General features: G+C 38.9%; 1 protein-coding gene across 1 annotated transcript; it reads right to left on the reverse strand.

Annotated features, from left to right (window-relative positions):
* Positions 1–4,518: 4,518 nt before the first annotated feature.
* On the reverse strand, positions 4,519–14,096 carry LOC115918844 (wiskott-Aldrich syndrome protein family member 2-like). Its single transcript, XM_030992324.1, has 7 exons — positions 13,853–14,096; positions 11,996–12,290; positions 10,006–10,159; positions 8,896–9,004; positions 7,954–8,491; positions 7,378–7,506; positions 4,519–6,333 (listed from the first exon to the last, which is right to left on the reverse strand). Exons 2-7 carry the CDS (start codon positions 12,261–12,263, stop codon positions 6,161–6,163), a joined length of 1,371 nt encoding a protein of 456 aa, XP_030848184.1. The 5' UTR covers positions 12,264–12,290; positions 13,853–14,096; the 3' UTR covers positions 4,519–6,160.
* Between the last annotated feature and the right edge of the window lie 3,314 nt (positions 14,097–17,410).

The raw sequence follows: 17,410 nt of genomic DNA on the forward strand, positions 1-17,410 counted from the left end.
TAATCTTTAAATGCGAGCGAGCGTAACGAGCGAACTTTGGGGGAAACTGCTCTTAGTCGCTTTAAATAAGGGGCACGTTTAATGATTACATGAAAAGGGGACAATTATCGAAAGGGATAAGACAAGAAAAGGAGCACGTGTATAAGTACAAAGGATAATTATAAGAGGTGAAAATGAGGCATTTTTTCACTTGAAAAGAGGCACTCACCAGTGATGAAAAGGAGGCGTTTACGAAAATGGGAAATAGGCATTTGTTGACGGAAAAGGGGCACCCATCAGATTTTAATAGGGTCATTTATAAGAGGTGAAAAGGGGATAGGTCCCTTATTAGAAAGGAAAAGGGGCACGTATCATTATTAAAAGGGGAATTATCAGAGTTGCAAAGGGGCACTGACCAGATATGAAAAGGGGCACTTATGAAAATGTAAAAGGGGCACTTATAATAAAGGAAAATGTGCATTTGTTGAATGAAAAGGGGGCACCGTTCAGATGTTTAAAAGGGGCAGTTATGAGAAGGGGAAGGGGAAGTTATGAGAAGGGGAAGGAGCTCTCTCTTTTTAATGGGGGCACTTATCATAAGGAAAAGGGGTACTTATTAGAAAGGGAAAGGGGAAGTTATGAGAAGGGGAAGGAGCTCTCTCTTTTTAATGGGGGCACTTATCATAATGAAAAGGGGCACTTATTAGAAAATAAGAGGGGCACATGTTAAAATGAAAGGTGCGCTCATCCGAGTTTTAAAAAGGGGTAGTTATTAAAAGGAGAAGGAGCACTTCTTACAAAGGAAAAAAGGGGAAGTTGTCAAAGTAAAAAGAGCACCTCTCAGTTTTGAATAGGGCAATCATCAGAGGTGAAGGGGGCACTTATTAAAAGTGAAAAGGGGCACTTCTCGTACCTGAAAAGAGGCACTTACTAGAGATTAAAAAGGGCACTTATTCAAGATAATTTCAAGATTCATGAGAATGGAAAATGAACATTTATTGCAAAGGAAAATGAGAAAATAAAAAGGGCACTCGTCAGAGGTGAAAAGGGGAAGGGGCACTTTTACTAAGTAATAGGGGCACTTGTCAAAGTAAAAGGGGCACCTTTCCTATGTAAAAGGGGCACTTCTTACAAAATAAAAGGGGCACTTTTCCTATGTAAAAAGGGGCATTTTGGGGGTATCTGAAAAAGTGGGGGGGGGGGCACTGTGCCCCCCTGCCCCCCGGGAGGGCCGCCTCTGTCGAGGAACAATAATTATTACACCCAAACACTTAGCAATACACCATGTTTGACGTGTATTGCATACAACGCGCGCGCCCCTCGCTTCCTGTTTTCCCGTAATATAGCCATCCTAGAATGCATATTAATATTTGAATATATGAATATTTGCGTTGATACGGTGAGGTGGAGATCAAATTCAAAATTAAGTCGGCCAGATTCTGGACTAAATTAACCAGTATGTCGCAATGATTATGGACAAGTTACTATCTGGGTAGTCATTCGTTTATGGTAAGCCTCTCGATTTTGTCGCAATGTCACTTTTTTTAAAGTAAACTTAGCTTTGCATTTGTAATTTTTGTATGAAATCTCATATTTGATAAATTATCGCATATTATGTGTGCGTGCGTATCATGAATATTGATGAATAGCGCATGACGTATAGGTCCTATTGAGCCAATTAAATGCAGCGACAAGATGGCTATATTACGGGAAAAAAGACGCGCGCCGCTCGCTACATCAGTTCTTCTTGCGATATGTCACAACCCGGAAGTTTTGAAGTGAAATTTTGACAACATGTCATTTTTCCTAAAAATAGATCAAACATGGGTTATTGGGTCTTGTTTAAATTTTAGGTGGTTGTTTTGGGAGTCAAAATAGTTGAATCGTAGTTAGAAACGAAATAAAACAACAAAAAACAATGAAATACAAGTGAAAATATCAAAACAAGGAATAACATAAGGAATAAGCTGGCTCTTCCAATTTTGTTTTGTCGTTTTATTATTCAGAATGGTCTAATGAATATATGTAATGAAAAAGAATGCATAAATATGAATAATATAATGATTGATGGGTAAAAATGTGATTTTTATGACCTTATTTGCATAAATTACCATAAATATGCAAATGAGTTAATTATAGTATTCTATACACTTCACTTGACATGCGTGCAAATTTTCGCGGAGATCGGCCGCTTCACGGCCGAGATCTTATGGGGGGGGGGGCCATAATGCCCCCCCCCCCGGCCGTACTAAGACCTCAAATTGCCCGGCCTTTTTAGGGTTAAGGGGATGTCACTTGTATAGCAGTCCTCTATGTCGGCGTGCAAATCTAAAACTCTTACCCCAGAAGAGCACCAACTTGGATAATAGCAGGTGACTGAAATGCTTCATCACCACATACACAACTGAGAGGAAAGCATCCATAAATTTGAATACATTTACTTGATAAACAGTTTCACATAGTACGTCACGTTATCGAGAAAATGGCGATGTCCATGTCGTGCTGAGAAACTATACATTATTCTTGCTTAATTATGCCTTTCTCATACACTTTGGTGGGAATCTTGTAATGGGCAAGAATGCGATAAATCTTTTAGAATAATTAGTAAAGTTATTTCTTGGGGTGATGTTTCCTTTAATTTTTGCAGTTGTAATATCTCGAATGAAAAGCCAAATTTAGGTAGAACAAAGAGGAATGAATAAAAATCAGGGCCAAGACCCGAATGAAGCCGTGCATACGTGCGCTTTCACGTCGGCTCATTAATTTCCGGGTATGCTTCTAAAAACAACATGTCCTGTCGGGGCAAGGAAACAATCGCTTTTTCAGATTGTAAACGATGTTTTAGACACTTTATAGTGACATAACTAGACCATGATTATACCCTTGAATTTAGACACGTGTAACGGGCTAATACCCAGAGGTGTACTTATCAGACCTCTCCCCGGAACACATGTCACATTTGGAAAATGGAATACCCTGGATATATTGGTGCACGTTGTACAATCCTCCCTCTCTCTCTCTCTCTCTCTCTCTCTCTCTCTCTCTCTCTCTCTCTCTCTCTCCTCTCTCTCTCTCTCCCTCTCTCTCTCTCACTCGGTCTCTCTCTTCCACTCGCTCTCCCTCTCTACCTCGCTCTCTCTATTACACACACTCTCTCTCTCTCTCTCTTCCACTCTCTCTCCCACTGCAGCATGACTCGTATTTTGCGCAATGTCATGCAGTGATTAGAAAAATAAATGTCTTTTAAAGGGGAATTAATCCTTTCGACATCTTTAATTTGTTGTATATTTGTTTTGACCACTAATAACAATGGAGAAATGGGCTACCCTGGATATATTGGTGCACGTTGTAGAATTCTCTCTTTCTCTCTCTTTCTCCTCAATGAATATGTAACAATTAAAGTCATTTTTGCGCATGTAATGATGTCATAATAGCCTAAATGTATTTTTGAATGAGAATTAACCCTTTAGACAATGTTTGCTTAAGTTTTTTTTTTTTTTAACTCTGACCACTTGTACAGTGGTAAAAACCTTTCATGGATAATGTATTGCCCACCTTGTCCAAATATCTTTCCCTCTTTTTCTCTCTCTCCTCCACCCCCCCTCTCTCTCTCTCTCTCTCTCTCTCTCTCTATATTTCCAGTAGAGCAACTGAAGGAATACGTGCATGATCACTCAGTATTTTCACATGTTATGAGTACAAATATATGTATTGATTCTCTCTGAGCACCGTTTTCTTCTTCTTATAAAGAGTTGCGATAGATTCGAATCAAATGCAACTTGAAATTAATCGCAACTGTGTACTTAAGAGATAGGAGTTGCGATTGATTTTAAAGCTTATCTGCCGTAGTTTACAGGAGGGATTAGACCACTCTGCAAGGTCACTGGACAGGTGGTTATCTCATCAACTCAGCTCTCAGTTAACATAAGAAAGAGAGGATCATGGGGGACCAATGGTCACCGATTAGGCATCGTTTGTTTTATAGAGGGAGCAAGTAGCTACCAGTAGTGCAGTGGGCCTTTAAGTTGGGATTGGTTTATATCCACTCTTGTACAGGGCTCTGTTCTGTAACTCTTTGGTCTGCTGTACTCTCTTTCTTCCTACTCTACTAACTCATCCTCTTATCCCTCTTGTTCTCTCGTTTTCTCTCTCTCCCTCGCTTTATCTCTTTCTTTGTCTTGTAAATACCTCTCTCTTCTCCTCTTGCCAACATGTATTCATCTCGCTTTCTGTCTGATGTTCCTCTTAATATATTATTTATGTCCATTTTCTCAAAGTTGCACTTACAAATTCTACACTACTCATTATAGCTATTCTAGTGGATATGGTACTCACCGTGGCACTATATAACGTCCTTTGGCAAGACAGTAATCTATATTTACCCAGGGAGATGAGAGTTTCAACCACTCTCCGTCCAGGTGTTAAATGGGTAACCGGTATAGGGTGCGAATGTTGATACGAATGTGTGGTTGGATTGGCATGTGTGTGTTCGTAAAATGGCGCCTGGTCGGAACACTAAGAAGGGAGCGGAGCATGTCATCATTTGCGAATTAGCAATTTAATCCAATGACCGGGGTAATAAGAATTACAATGTAAAGCGTTAAGAAACATATTAAGCGTTTTACAAATGTGACTATTATCATTCTATGTATTTCGTTCTAAAAAAATTCCACATTTTCCCACTCCAATCATTTTCTGTAAAGATGAGATAAGCATCAGCAATTCAAATGTCAATGTTACAATAATTATTCATTAATCTCCTTTAAGATAAAAACAAAAACAAAACACATACCGATATATACCTAAATAGATTATCAATGAAATTGCATATCAAATACTTTTCAAAAGGATAACTTTAGCAAAAGAAAAGTAAAGATTTTTGAATAGGCCTATTACTTAGATCTGGAAATCAAAACATCCAGAACACCTTTTTAATCCTCAAAAATTCACCGATGCTATGAAAGATTGTTTCTTTTAAAAGGTTTTAGCTTCTGAAAGAGCATTATACATGACAGAGAGAGAGAGAAAGAGAGAAATGAAAATAGAACAAGAATATTTTGTAATGGTTTACGCGATACTCGTGTGACACAATAATGGCACATGCCAGAATGGTAAGCATTTCATATCCCGTATCTTTTGTTTAAGATATTCGAATTTCAGGTCATGCATTGTTTTATTATTACGTTACTTCAGTCAACAATTAGTACTAGAATATGAAAATAAATACTGTGTTACAAAATAAAGAAGGATAATGGTAGATTTACATCATTCAGCCCGTGAATATAAGTCTACTTGACTGTAAAGGATTATGATAGTTGTGTGATTCCAATCTAAATTCATTTTCATAAACAAGTTGATTGATGTAAGGCTATCTATCTGTCTGCTGCTATGCAAGATATACGTCGTGTATACCGTGTCTTCATATAAACGATTAATTACTTATGTACTGTCTTTGTTTCTGTATGTATTTAATCCTGTATTGCGGTTATTATGGGTAATATATTACATCATCATTATTATCATTTCTGAAAATTCCCAAAATATGATCAATACCCCAATGAATAACATTCTATTCAATTCTTTACAACCTGACTCGTAAACAGTGAAGAAAGAATATAAACTTTATTATGAAGGTATTAAAAAAAGAAATTGTATAGAGAGTTAAATTTCGCATGAAGGGGTGCTGGAGGTGGATTACATCACCTCTTAAGAAAATGCAAAGTAGTTTACACGTAGTCAAAGTTGTAAAAATAGAGAATAAATCATTGAGTATAAAAGTATCTATATATGGAGCCACAAGTTTCTATTTCACAGTTACAATCGTACACGTTGCTATGTACCGTTTAGATCTGAATGGTTATATTAGCAATTAAACATTTTTTCTCTACAAAACGCTAACATATGCCCATAAAAACAAAAGCGGATTATATTGTTACTTAGTTTTCTATTTGCATCTAACGCTAGTTGCACACGAGGTTTAATTTTGCTGACGCAGTTCCTGACGTGAGATGTGAAAGTAACATCGTAGCAAAATAAACGGTGCACACATTACTTTGATTCTCTAGTGTATTGACTAAATGAAATTAAAGCCTTGATTGGCGCAGTAAATTATACAGTAGAAATGACGCCTCGTGTGCAAGGGGGTTAGTTTGCATCAACATCATTGAAACAAAAATATGTCCTAATCGTCTTCCTCGTCGTCCCAATCGGAATCGTCGCTGACATCACTACCAGTCTCCTCATCGGAGCTGAGTTCGACCGCGATCCGTCTTCGTAGGATAGCTTCTACGCTGTTGTTCTCGGGCTCGTTTGGTCGGTCTCTCACCTTAATTTCCACTCGGCGAAGTTTCATGCCTGCAACCATATCAATTTATATGATATAAATTATTAGTTAAAATTACTGTGATCGACTTTGTATTTTGTTAAGACGCTTGAAACTATGGCGGATCTATAGGGGCACTAGGCACCCCCCCCCCCAAAAAAGAGGGGGAAAATCTTGCATACTTTAACTACATGCGAATTACAAAAGATAAATATGCCCTAACCCTCCAAGCTGCAATTTCGGCCCCCAAATGGACCTAAATAAAACAATACAATCTTAATTAAAGAACAGAAAGAGGTTTAGGCAAAGAAGTGATTTATAGATAAACCCCTAAAAAAGTATGGTAAGTCAAGTTTGATCGATTGTATCTCTCTTGTCAGATATATAACTATCGCCTGTTTAGTACCATTACAAAGTATGTTTATTCCTCCCATTATGATACGATTTTACTGGCTATGGATTGAGCAGTACATCAGAATAAGGAGCAGGGTCAAAAGTGAAAAGTTGCAAAATGCATTGGTAAGCACTGGTATTGTTATGCAATGGAGTGTTACACAGCATCCCTACACTCTTCAAAGAAAGAAGAATGCACAGCCGAACAAAGAGATGTTCATTTTGCAACATGTCACTTTTGACCTTGTCCCGTATTTGGATGTAATGCGTATTCCACGACTGGAAGAAAAAAAAATCATAACGAAAGGGGTATCATTTCAAAGAAGAAGAAACACGCTTTCTTATATCAATCAACCTTGAGTTTACAAACTCTTTTAAAGGAGTCTATAAAGAACTCGCAGTATGAGGTAGGAAGTGTACCGCAACATTTACATATTAACGGATGAGCTGCATGAAGTCACGTTCAATTAAATTGTAGGATGTGGGTGAAGATAACAAGAGCTGAATTTCTTTTTTAATTGGATTTATTTTCCACTAAACATGAAATGAAAGTGTACAGAATGGTACATTTACAATCGAATTTCGCGATACTCTGTCACTACTCAAGATAGTCATTTGACCTCAATTAGACTAATCGTGTTGCATGATTCTAGGTTTGTGGGTTAAAACAAATGTTATTATACCTGACTTTATTGCTGATAAGAGATCATCTCGTGCCCCCGTGACCTGGGACACAGCAGTAGTAGGTCTGGGATTGGTGGTCACACTTGTCTGTCTTTGAATTGGGGGTGGTAGTGGTGGAGCTCCAGCAGCTGAATAATGATAATAATCACAATATTAACAATAATACTGATGGTGATGATGATGATAATGATGATGATAACTGTACCTTGTCCTTTACGTGTAATTGGCATTCCCAAAACAATCATTTTGCTTTCCTCGTTTTCGCCTCTTGCTCGTTTGATTTATTCACTGTACCGTTCCATTCTTTTATACAATCGTTGTCAATGAGAAGGAAATAAATGGGACATTCTATTCAATTGAATTCTAGTCAATTCAATTGAATTCAATTCAATTCAATTCAATAATGATAATAAGGATGATATATTGATACTGATAACAAGAAGAAGAAAAAAGGCGGAGAACAACAACAACAACGACAACAACAAAAGAAAACAACGGACAAAACATTGATGTTGGTCATTAGAAAATGCTCATGACCGACCAATTGCAATTTATGTTGACTGTTTACGCTGTACCTGGAAGGGGCGGAGGTGGGGGAGGTGTAGGGCCAGCTGAAGAAGGTAAAGGTGGTGGAGGGGCCGGTACTGGTGGAGCACCTGGTATCCCCGATGACGGGGGTGCTACGTAGCCGCTAACAGGCGGGGGCGGCGGCATGTCTCCTACCTCCGAATACGGGTTATCGTAATCCAGTGGAGGAGGAGGGGGAGGTAGGGACATCTCGCTTGAATTTTGCACGCCTCCTTTCGATATTGGCGCCGGAGGAGGGCCGGGTGCAGGGGGCGGTGCCATGCCTGGTTTGCGAATGGATTCAGGCGTTTCTTTCTTTCGGGTTTTGGTAGGACCGGCCAGATGGGAGTTTCCTTTGCTGCTTTTCTCCTCCTCTCCAGAATTGTCATCTTTTGCTATTGAAGTGGTACCGGAGGATGCCTTTTCTTGGGCCCTTTTCTCTCTCTCCATTGCTGCGAATTCTTCCCCTAACGCACGGTCTTTGTATTTCTCCTTCGTTGTCAAAACTTTCTTGGGTTTGCTCATATTGCTAGAGTGTGGTCTCTTCTGTTGTGGAGAAACAACATATAGGGCAGGTAAAGATGAGTTTAAAATGAAGAATTACTTTTCAACTAGTTGGATCTGAGGCTAAGCATCCGTCTAGTCATTGGAAGGGGACATGTCACTTGCCGTTAAGAACAGGGGGTACATTAATGTAAAAAGTAACAGAGTTATCTTTTGTTAAAACCTATATACCCCTCCCCCTTCTGCTCTCTCCCCCGACCCCCCCCCCCCCAAAAAAAAAAAATCCATGCATCTCTCTCTCTCTCTCTCTCTCTCTATTTGTTCTCTATTTCTCTCTCTCTCTCTCTTCTCTCTCTCTCTCTCTCTCTCTTTCTCTCTCTTTCTCTCTCTATATCTCTGTTATCTTTGATGAAATCGGAGCTTGGCATCGAAACCAAGGCCTATACCTTTTTCTTCTTTTTCTTCTTGTCGATGTCTTTGTGTTGTTCGTTTTTCCATCGTTCGAAGAAGAACTTGGGGTCCGTGTACATCTTGAGCCCATCCTTGCCATCTTGTCTAGAATCATGAAGAAAAAATTAGATAATAATAGCTTAATTGAATTATCTCTCTACTGAGCATGGAGTAACAACGTACCTGAGAATAATGTTACCATTGTATAATCATGTTCAGAGGATTGGAATATGTTGTAAACAGTATTATTCATCTTCAGGGCTTTTCCAATGCACAATATTCTGCTTTCGTGCTCGCAAGCAGTCATCTGATTTATTCAAAATTTATTTTGATTTAACTCATTGACATATAAACAGAATATTCCTCTCCAAATACATGTTTGGTTGGCCTATGACACAAGAGGCATTCATATATTATGGCTGGCAAGACGTAAAAAATAATATTCGAGTTAATTTGTTGTCTTATTGTATTGATGTTTGCCCTTTGTTTGTTTGTTGATGTGTTGGTCAGTTTGTTCGTCGGTTGATTTGATTGATATACGTTCTTCTTAATTTAAATGTATCAACTTAAAGGGACCTGGTAACATTGTTCAGAAGAGAGAAAATGGTGCTAAGGTAGTGACTTCAATGCTAAATGTACAATTAAAGATAATCTGAACGTTTGAGTGAAAACAGATCATTATTAATGATAAAAATTAGAAAAACTGATCTGATCGATTCCTTAATTCTCCCAACTATATTATTACAATTTCATAACATTTTAGGATAATTTTAATCATCTCAAAGCAATGAATCAGCTCTATACCATTCCAGACATGTAAGTGTTGAAAAACAATGTCTTATGTCTTATTTTTATGGAAAGACAGTTGGGGAAATTCAAAAATGGTTGGGAGAGTTTACTGTTAGAGGGTGTCGCACAGTGACGCCTTCAAAGAAAATCATAAATATCTTTGTGGTTTGAGAATTTGTTAAGGGTTTTTTGCATGTGAGAGGGTTCAGGCTGAGGGTTAGTAGCATTTCATTCAAAACTACGCATTTTTTTCTTCATTAACCTTTAACAATGTTACCGAGTCACTTTAGGAGTTTTAAGAGAATGGGAAGTTTCACCTGAACTGGTTCAGCTTTGATAATGGAGGGGTTTGCTCACATCGCGTATATGTCGCTTTCATGGCAGAGGGCATCGTGGGTGAAGAAACGACCTCAGCGTCAAGAATAAGAGAGCTCTGGAAGGCCAATCTGGTGTTGATGTCCCGTAGAGACACTGCAAACACAATATGAACATTCTTACTTTGATTTTTTTTCTTCAAAGAATAATCTTGGTCATGACGGTGAATCCAGACATTGAATTTCACAAGGGGATTCATATTTCCGTTTATTCAGGCAAATTTCTGGGATTCTGAGGCATCCATTAACATAGCTGTCGTCATTGACAAAAGTTGCAAAGGTCTTGGGTTCGAACCCCTGCACTCGATAGTGGATATTGGAAAGTGGAGGAGTGGCATTGTTTCACCAAAAGAAACTAAAGAAGGCGGGAAAGACAAGCCGTAGGAAATACGAGAATGTATTTATGACGAAATTTCATTGTAAATGATTATACTGAGGAGTCAATAGTATTTGCTTCGTTCACGATATTTGAAAAAGGGAAGGTTGATATTTGGCCATGGAGCCAGTTAAACTCACCACATTGTTCCCTTACACCTAACATGTAGTAAGGGTTGTCATATTGTTAGGGATTTACTTAAGAGATTTAAAACTTCCTTATTTATAATCAGATTTTACTTAAACTCTGTCTGGCCCGTTTCTCTAATTGTTATAACAAGCACTTAATGTGAAGGCAACCCCCCCCCCCCCCCTTGAGATATGTTGTGTATAAAAGGGGCGTCAGCGTCAAGAAACAAAAGGGGGTCAAAAAGATTAAGAATGGCAAACCCTCTCCTTATCACATGAATATTGCTCGGGCCTCGGGGGCATCATGTTTGTCCGTCGGGCTGAATGAGTGCTTGCCCAGCCCATTTTCGAATTCAAGTGTGTGCAAAATGCTAATTGGAAGTTAATGTATAGGTCTTTAATACTAACTTAGAAAAAAGGAAAGACGGCCCTTTCTCGCTTCGCCCCTAGACCTGATGTCCTCCCTCTTTCTCTCACCCTCAACATTCTCCCTCCCCTTTCTCTCTCTCTCTCTCTCTCTCTCTCTCTCTCTCTCTCTCTCTCTCTCTCAATTTCTATTTATGGTTTGTTTAATTATACGTAGACACCTTTCTTCTTCTTTTTCCTAATTCTCATCCCTCCCCACCCTCTATTCTTTTTCAATATTAGAGGGGCAATATGGGAAATACTAATCATTGGTCTACAAACTATTGTACAGTCAGTGAGGGTAATTTTAGTTCCAGGTTGGTGGTTATTTCTTGTGAGTTGGCACGATTTTCTGTTTACCTTTCGTAAGACTTATTGACTCAAGACTTCGGGATGGTATGAGGGGAGTTTCCCCAAAAGCCTATGTCTAGGCTGTCATAAGGAAGTAAAATTGCGGCATTGTATTATTGTTCGTATGACTATATCATCGTTTCGAAAAATGAATAGATAGGAACGCATCGGAAAGGCTCGGGGAAGCTTGGTGAAAAGTACTTAAACTTCGCAAAAATAAAATATCAAACCAAATAATTTCTTGTATAGTCTCTTCAAATTATACTCAGATATGTAACTTAAGTCCCGGCTATATTTTTAATTTTAAGTCTAGTCTTCGTCAAGTTGATTGGTCAATAGTGTACAATTCCCAGAATGCTGATAATGCGTCTGAGATCTCAAGTTCAATAATATTTTCCACATTACTTTTGAATGAAAAAAGCCACTTACAAAGACAAATATTAATAACTAGAAAATACCCAGGTCGCCCTGAATAGCCAAAAGTATTTTGCGATTAATTAATGAACGATTAAAAAAAAAGTACTGAATGGGCTATTCAACACTAAATGCAATAAGTTCATCTTTATGAAAACAGAGCAGAAAAATAAGCTAAACAGAATGGCGAAAGTTTGAAAGAAATCGAACCAATAACAATAATGGATATTTAGTTGTTAAAACAACCAAATCATCTTACCTGAATCGGTCTGTGGATCTAGCTTATCAAACGTTTTGTTCAGCTTGTCCAGACGATCCTGTACCGACCCGGCCCGCCGGGCCAGCGACGTCGCCTCGTGCAGGAGATCGCCAAAGATGTCCTCGGCGTGCTTGCCCAAGTTGCCCAACTGCCGAATGATGCTGGCCAGGGTGTAGTTGGTGACGCACTCAAGCTCGTTCTTGACGTCCTTTCCGATGTCGACCTGACTGACGAGTACGGGTTCGACCTCGCGCTTGATGAGCGGCATGGCGGCTTAGTGGTATACCGTGGTTTTCTGAAAGGTCAACAATGTCAGTGATGTTTGACCATTTCAATTCCAATTTCAATTAAGTTTTAACTTCAAATTTCAATTTTAATGTAAAAAGTATTATTGACCATAAAAAGAAGCAAATTTATTTTGTTAACATGCCAGGATACTTGAGGATCAATGTAAAACATTACCAGGACGAATAGCCTGGCCAACTATATCCAGGACAACTACCGTCCCCCCCCCCCCCCGCCCCGCCCATTACAATATACACTGGATCCTCTTAAAATTAGGCAATCCCTCTATTAAGGAAAGGAACTATACGGGTAATTGAGTTAGGGTTTTCAGGGGTTATTGAGCTATGGTTTTTTTTACAGTGTATAGTGGTGCTCTGGGGTATTTGAATATTTTTCCGATCAGATTGAATTGAACAACAAGTCATTTATAATAAACATGCTTGCCCACGTAAATTTGTAAATAGAATTCCAGTATAACCCACGCACTACTAGCTTGCAGGCAGGGCCATCAAGGGTGCAAATATCTGCAAAAGCATGGAGGCTCATCATCATTTATAAAGGTCAAATTTCATAGTTAATGAACAAAATGAATGCATTTGTTATTGAGGCACGGGGTTGAATGTGATGTTAGTGTTATAACCATTCTATTATTACTAACCGTGTAAGTTGATAAGAATTAAATTGTGCTACAATGCCATAAACATAAACACCAAACACAACCAGATTTTATTCAATAAATAATAACAAATTCCTAATATCAAGTCCTAATATCAATTCCTAATATATATTCTATTAACCATGTAAGTTGATGAAAATTTATTCGTGTTACAATGCCATGAACATAACCACCAAACACAACCAGCTTTTTATTAAATAAATAGAAACAATTCCTAATCTAAGGGAAAGACATCTTCATTACATATCCGCTGTCAACTGTTATTATAAACCGAACTGCATGGATCTTGCCAAGCTATACGGGATAGGGAAGTACAGTTCCCGGGGCGGATCTATGATAATTTGACTGGGGGCGGGGACAGAAAATATAATTGCGTTTTAACCTCTTCTTTTCTATCTCTTCTTCTTCTTCTTCTTCTTCTTCTTCTTCTTTTTCTTCTTCTTCTTCTCCTTCTTCTTCTTCTTCGTCTTCTTCTTCTTCTTTCTCCTCTTCTTCTCCTTCTTCTACTTCCTCTTCTTCTCCTTTTCGTGTTGTTTATGTTATATCAAAGAACTTATTCAATTATTGACAAATTGGGGTTGGGTAATAAGTAGTTCCCAATGCAGGCTTGCAGGCACTATCTATGATATGGACCCCCCTCCCCCCCCCCCCCCCCGATACCACGATCCAATGCTGCTAGCTATCAACAGTCAAACGACGTACACATCGTGATACATTATGACTTATGCTGTAGCAATTGGTATAGATTTTATATTAGCCTCTATTATCTTTGTAACCATATTACATATTGCACTCTGCTTATATTGAATATTATGTATGAAATTCAAATGAAGATTTTATAAGCTAAAGGCCCACACATTTGTGGCTATATATGAACATAATAATGGCATACGTACTTGAATAGTTCGACGGTCTTATGTTGATGAAGACAAGTAGTAGTAATCCATATAACCTGGTAAATATAATCCTGTGCCTTTACACTGGCAATGGATCAAAGATAGTCCACAAACACTGGAACAACTCCCCTGACAGGATCAGCTGTAGATATACCATGAACTGTTCATACAGCCAGACAAGTACATGCAGGATCGGTTTGTATTTATACTGAACTATTACTTCCTACTTTGGGAGAGAGAGAGAGAGAGAGAGAGAGAGAGAGAGAGAGAGAGAGAGAGAAGAGAGGGAGTGGAAGGTTATCTATAGAATCATGAGGATAGGCATTCCATTTATTTATGGCTGCTCTCCAAAGCATGACAATAACAGTGAGGCCCTGCGCCTTTTGTCCATTGTACGGTTCATGATATTTTTATGCGCTGAAGTTTCCAATTATCACGATTCTCTCAAGTTTGCTCTGTGTGTAGCTTCTCGTATTAGATAATTAGGCTGTTCATCAATTATCCCACAGCAGATAACGCATAGGCAGGGTAGGGCTTTGGATGTGTGCCCTCCCACCCCCCCCCCCCCTCCCCATCAGAGAAAAGGAGGGGGAGATAATCTATAGAATCGTGAGGATAAGCCGGGGATAAGCTTCCCATTTATTTATGGCTGCTCTCCAAAGCATAACAATAACAGTGAGGGCTCCCGCGCCTCTTGTCCATTAATTTATTGTGCGGTTCATGATTTTTTTTTTTGTTGCTCTGATTTTCCCCATTTATATCACAATTCTCTAAAGTTAGCTCTGTGTGTGTAGCTTCTCGTATCGGCTGTTCATCAGGCAGGGATGGGGCTTTGGGTGGTTCATCAGGAAGGGGTGGGTGGGTGTACACGTGCCCCCCAGCCCATCATCAAATGGAGTGGTCAAGAGAGAGAGAGGGGGGAGAGAGAGAGAGAGGGGGGAGAGAGAGAGAGAGAGAGAGAGAGAGAGAGAGAGAGAGAGAGAGAGAGAGAGAGAAGCAGTGGGAAGGGAGAGGGCATGAGTTAAGCAAAATCACCTTCCTATGTCCTCCTCGTATATGAAGGTAATTTTAATTCGCATTTTTATCGAACTGGTCCTAGCCATTATGTCCATGACGGTTGAACCTCCCCATGCATGGTTCCAGTGCCACACCCTCCCCGATGGTTGAACCACACACGCCAATACATACAGCATGCATCATTAAAGACCTAGTATCTAATGGTTTTACAGTATTTTTATGATGAAAATTCTTTCCTTTCTTTCTGTCTTTCTTTCGCTCCCTTTCACATTTTAAGTCTACACAATGTCTTTTCTACTTTGTTCATTCCTATTTGTTTCTGAAACGTTATTTCTTACAGATAGTTAGTACGCACAATCACACTATTCCTAATTCGATCAGTTACCATTGCTTCATAGTTACTTTCATCTTTCCCATCATCCCCCCCCCCCCCCCGTATTTATCAACTTACTCATTAGCTTGCTGAAGGAAACTATATGACCTTTGATCACTATTTCAGTCAGTGTGGTTGATTTTTGTTGGTTATGAAATCACCATTACTTCCTGTTTCATGTCATATCAGACGCCATACATATCCTCATTTTCTCCCGGCCGCTCCCTATATGTTGCGGATCCAGGGGGATAAGGTATCTGCCCCGTGTTCACCCCCGAACAAATAACCAGCGTGTCATGCTTATAAAACTCCAACTTTATTTGCTGCCCGTTAATAAGATAAATGAGACAGCCTTTATAATGAATTATATGCCCCCCTCTTTACTGATCAATTTAGACCTTCGAAACTACAGGTATAACTATGTTAGCATGAAATGCCAATTATATTGTGTTTGGACTTTGATATCGTGTACACAAAGAGCCTATAATGGTCTCATTTACAATAATCTTTGTAGATGGGGTTGGAAAATACAGTTGTGGAATCGGTTTCTGACTGGGCAAGAAGGTCGTATGCCATTGCGGTAATATGTGGCGGATCCAGGATTCTGTAAAAGTGGGAGAGGATTCTGAAAAGAAAATGTTTTGACAAGGGGGGCACTTTGACACGATTAGGGGCACATTTTGAGTGATGACACAAATTTTGCCGGGAAACCGCCTACTGATTGATATATATGTTAAATTATCATATATATCCGGCCTGGATAGATATCGCGTAGTCCCACATCTTTCTGTGTACAGTGCTTGTAACTTTACCAACACTGGGCCAATTTTTAAAATAATTTTGATGATTCCAGAACCTTGGCAGTACACACCAATACTTATATGCTAGATGATTGATTCCACCTTTCTTTCACAATGCAATCGCATGATCAGAACTGGTCTTTACCTTTAAGGTATGCCACATTGGGAATTAAAGGGGCATAGATAGGTTTGGCCACCCCCCCCCCCCCCCCCCCCTGGATCCACCACTGGTGCTTGGCACCTGGCCAGGATACTACCCAGAAAGAAAGGGAACCCTGCGGACAGCAATTTAATCCAATGACCAGGATAATAATAATTACAATGTTATACAAAATTACATATTATAATTGTGGACTTGGCCTTCAAGAACAGATGCCATTGGTCTAGTCTAGCAGTGCAGACACTGTAACGCACAAAGACTGTGCCTGCGAATTAGTTGCATCCCACTTAATTTATGTAGCTTGACTTTTCATTGGAAGAAATGAATGCGTACTCATGACAATCAGACGTCTATCTGATTTAATTATAAATACATTCTATATGGTACATATATTTCACAAAAGCTACAAACCAAGTGGTTACAACCACTACACAATGTACAATACATAATTTACTAACTACCTCAACAAAATTAGGCATGCAAGTATTTACCATTCCCCTCCCTCCCTTTAACGTAATTTTCAAATGTCCAAAAAATTCAGTACATATCATTTATCTATAGTAATGTTTTCCAATGTTTAAAGTAGATGCAAACACTGTACATATCGCATGTGGATACTGGGTAATCCTGTATCTATTGTATATCCAATTGTAAACTCTCTTTCCAAACAAGATCTGACAGCTTAATTTCCATGTCATGGGCTTTCAGTCAGATAATTCTAATTAATTATAATTATTTGACCAGAGTTGAACAAAATACTAAACGAAGCTTACAAATACGAGTCAAATAACTGTGAATTATCGACCTCATCATTTTCAGGGTTCGTTGGTTTCTCTTCAAAGGGCACGTTCAGATATGACGAGGCAAAAGTGTGGCGTTAACATTTTTTTTGTTGATGTGAAGTGTAATAAGCCTCACATTTCTGTATCTTGTAATGCTGAGCTCAGTGAATATGCACAGACCTATGTTGCATGCAGTTGCCATTCATTTACATGTAAAAAAGCTGCAGCGGTTTGCCACGTAATATCTTAATAAGCCTAAAGGCAACCTAAACATACTTGTACATTCTTTTGTAATTCATCTAAAACCACTGTCACATTGCTAATTGCAAGCAAGAACTCTTAACATTTTCTAAATGAGATAATGCAAACAAATTAAAGTACTGTGTACTAGCACATTACAGTTCGACAGATTATCTCATCAAAGTA

The sequence above is a fragment of the Strongylocentrotus purpuratus genome, unplaced genomic scaffold (genome assembly GCF_000002235.5).
Source record: "Strongylocentrotus purpuratus isolate Spur 01 unplaced genomic scaffold, Spur_5.0 spur5_contig_846, whole genome shotgun sequence".
Classification (NCBI taxonomy): Eukaryota; Metazoa; Echinodermata; class Echinoidea; order Camarodonta; family Strongylocentrotidae; genus Strongylocentrotus; species Strongylocentrotus purpuratus.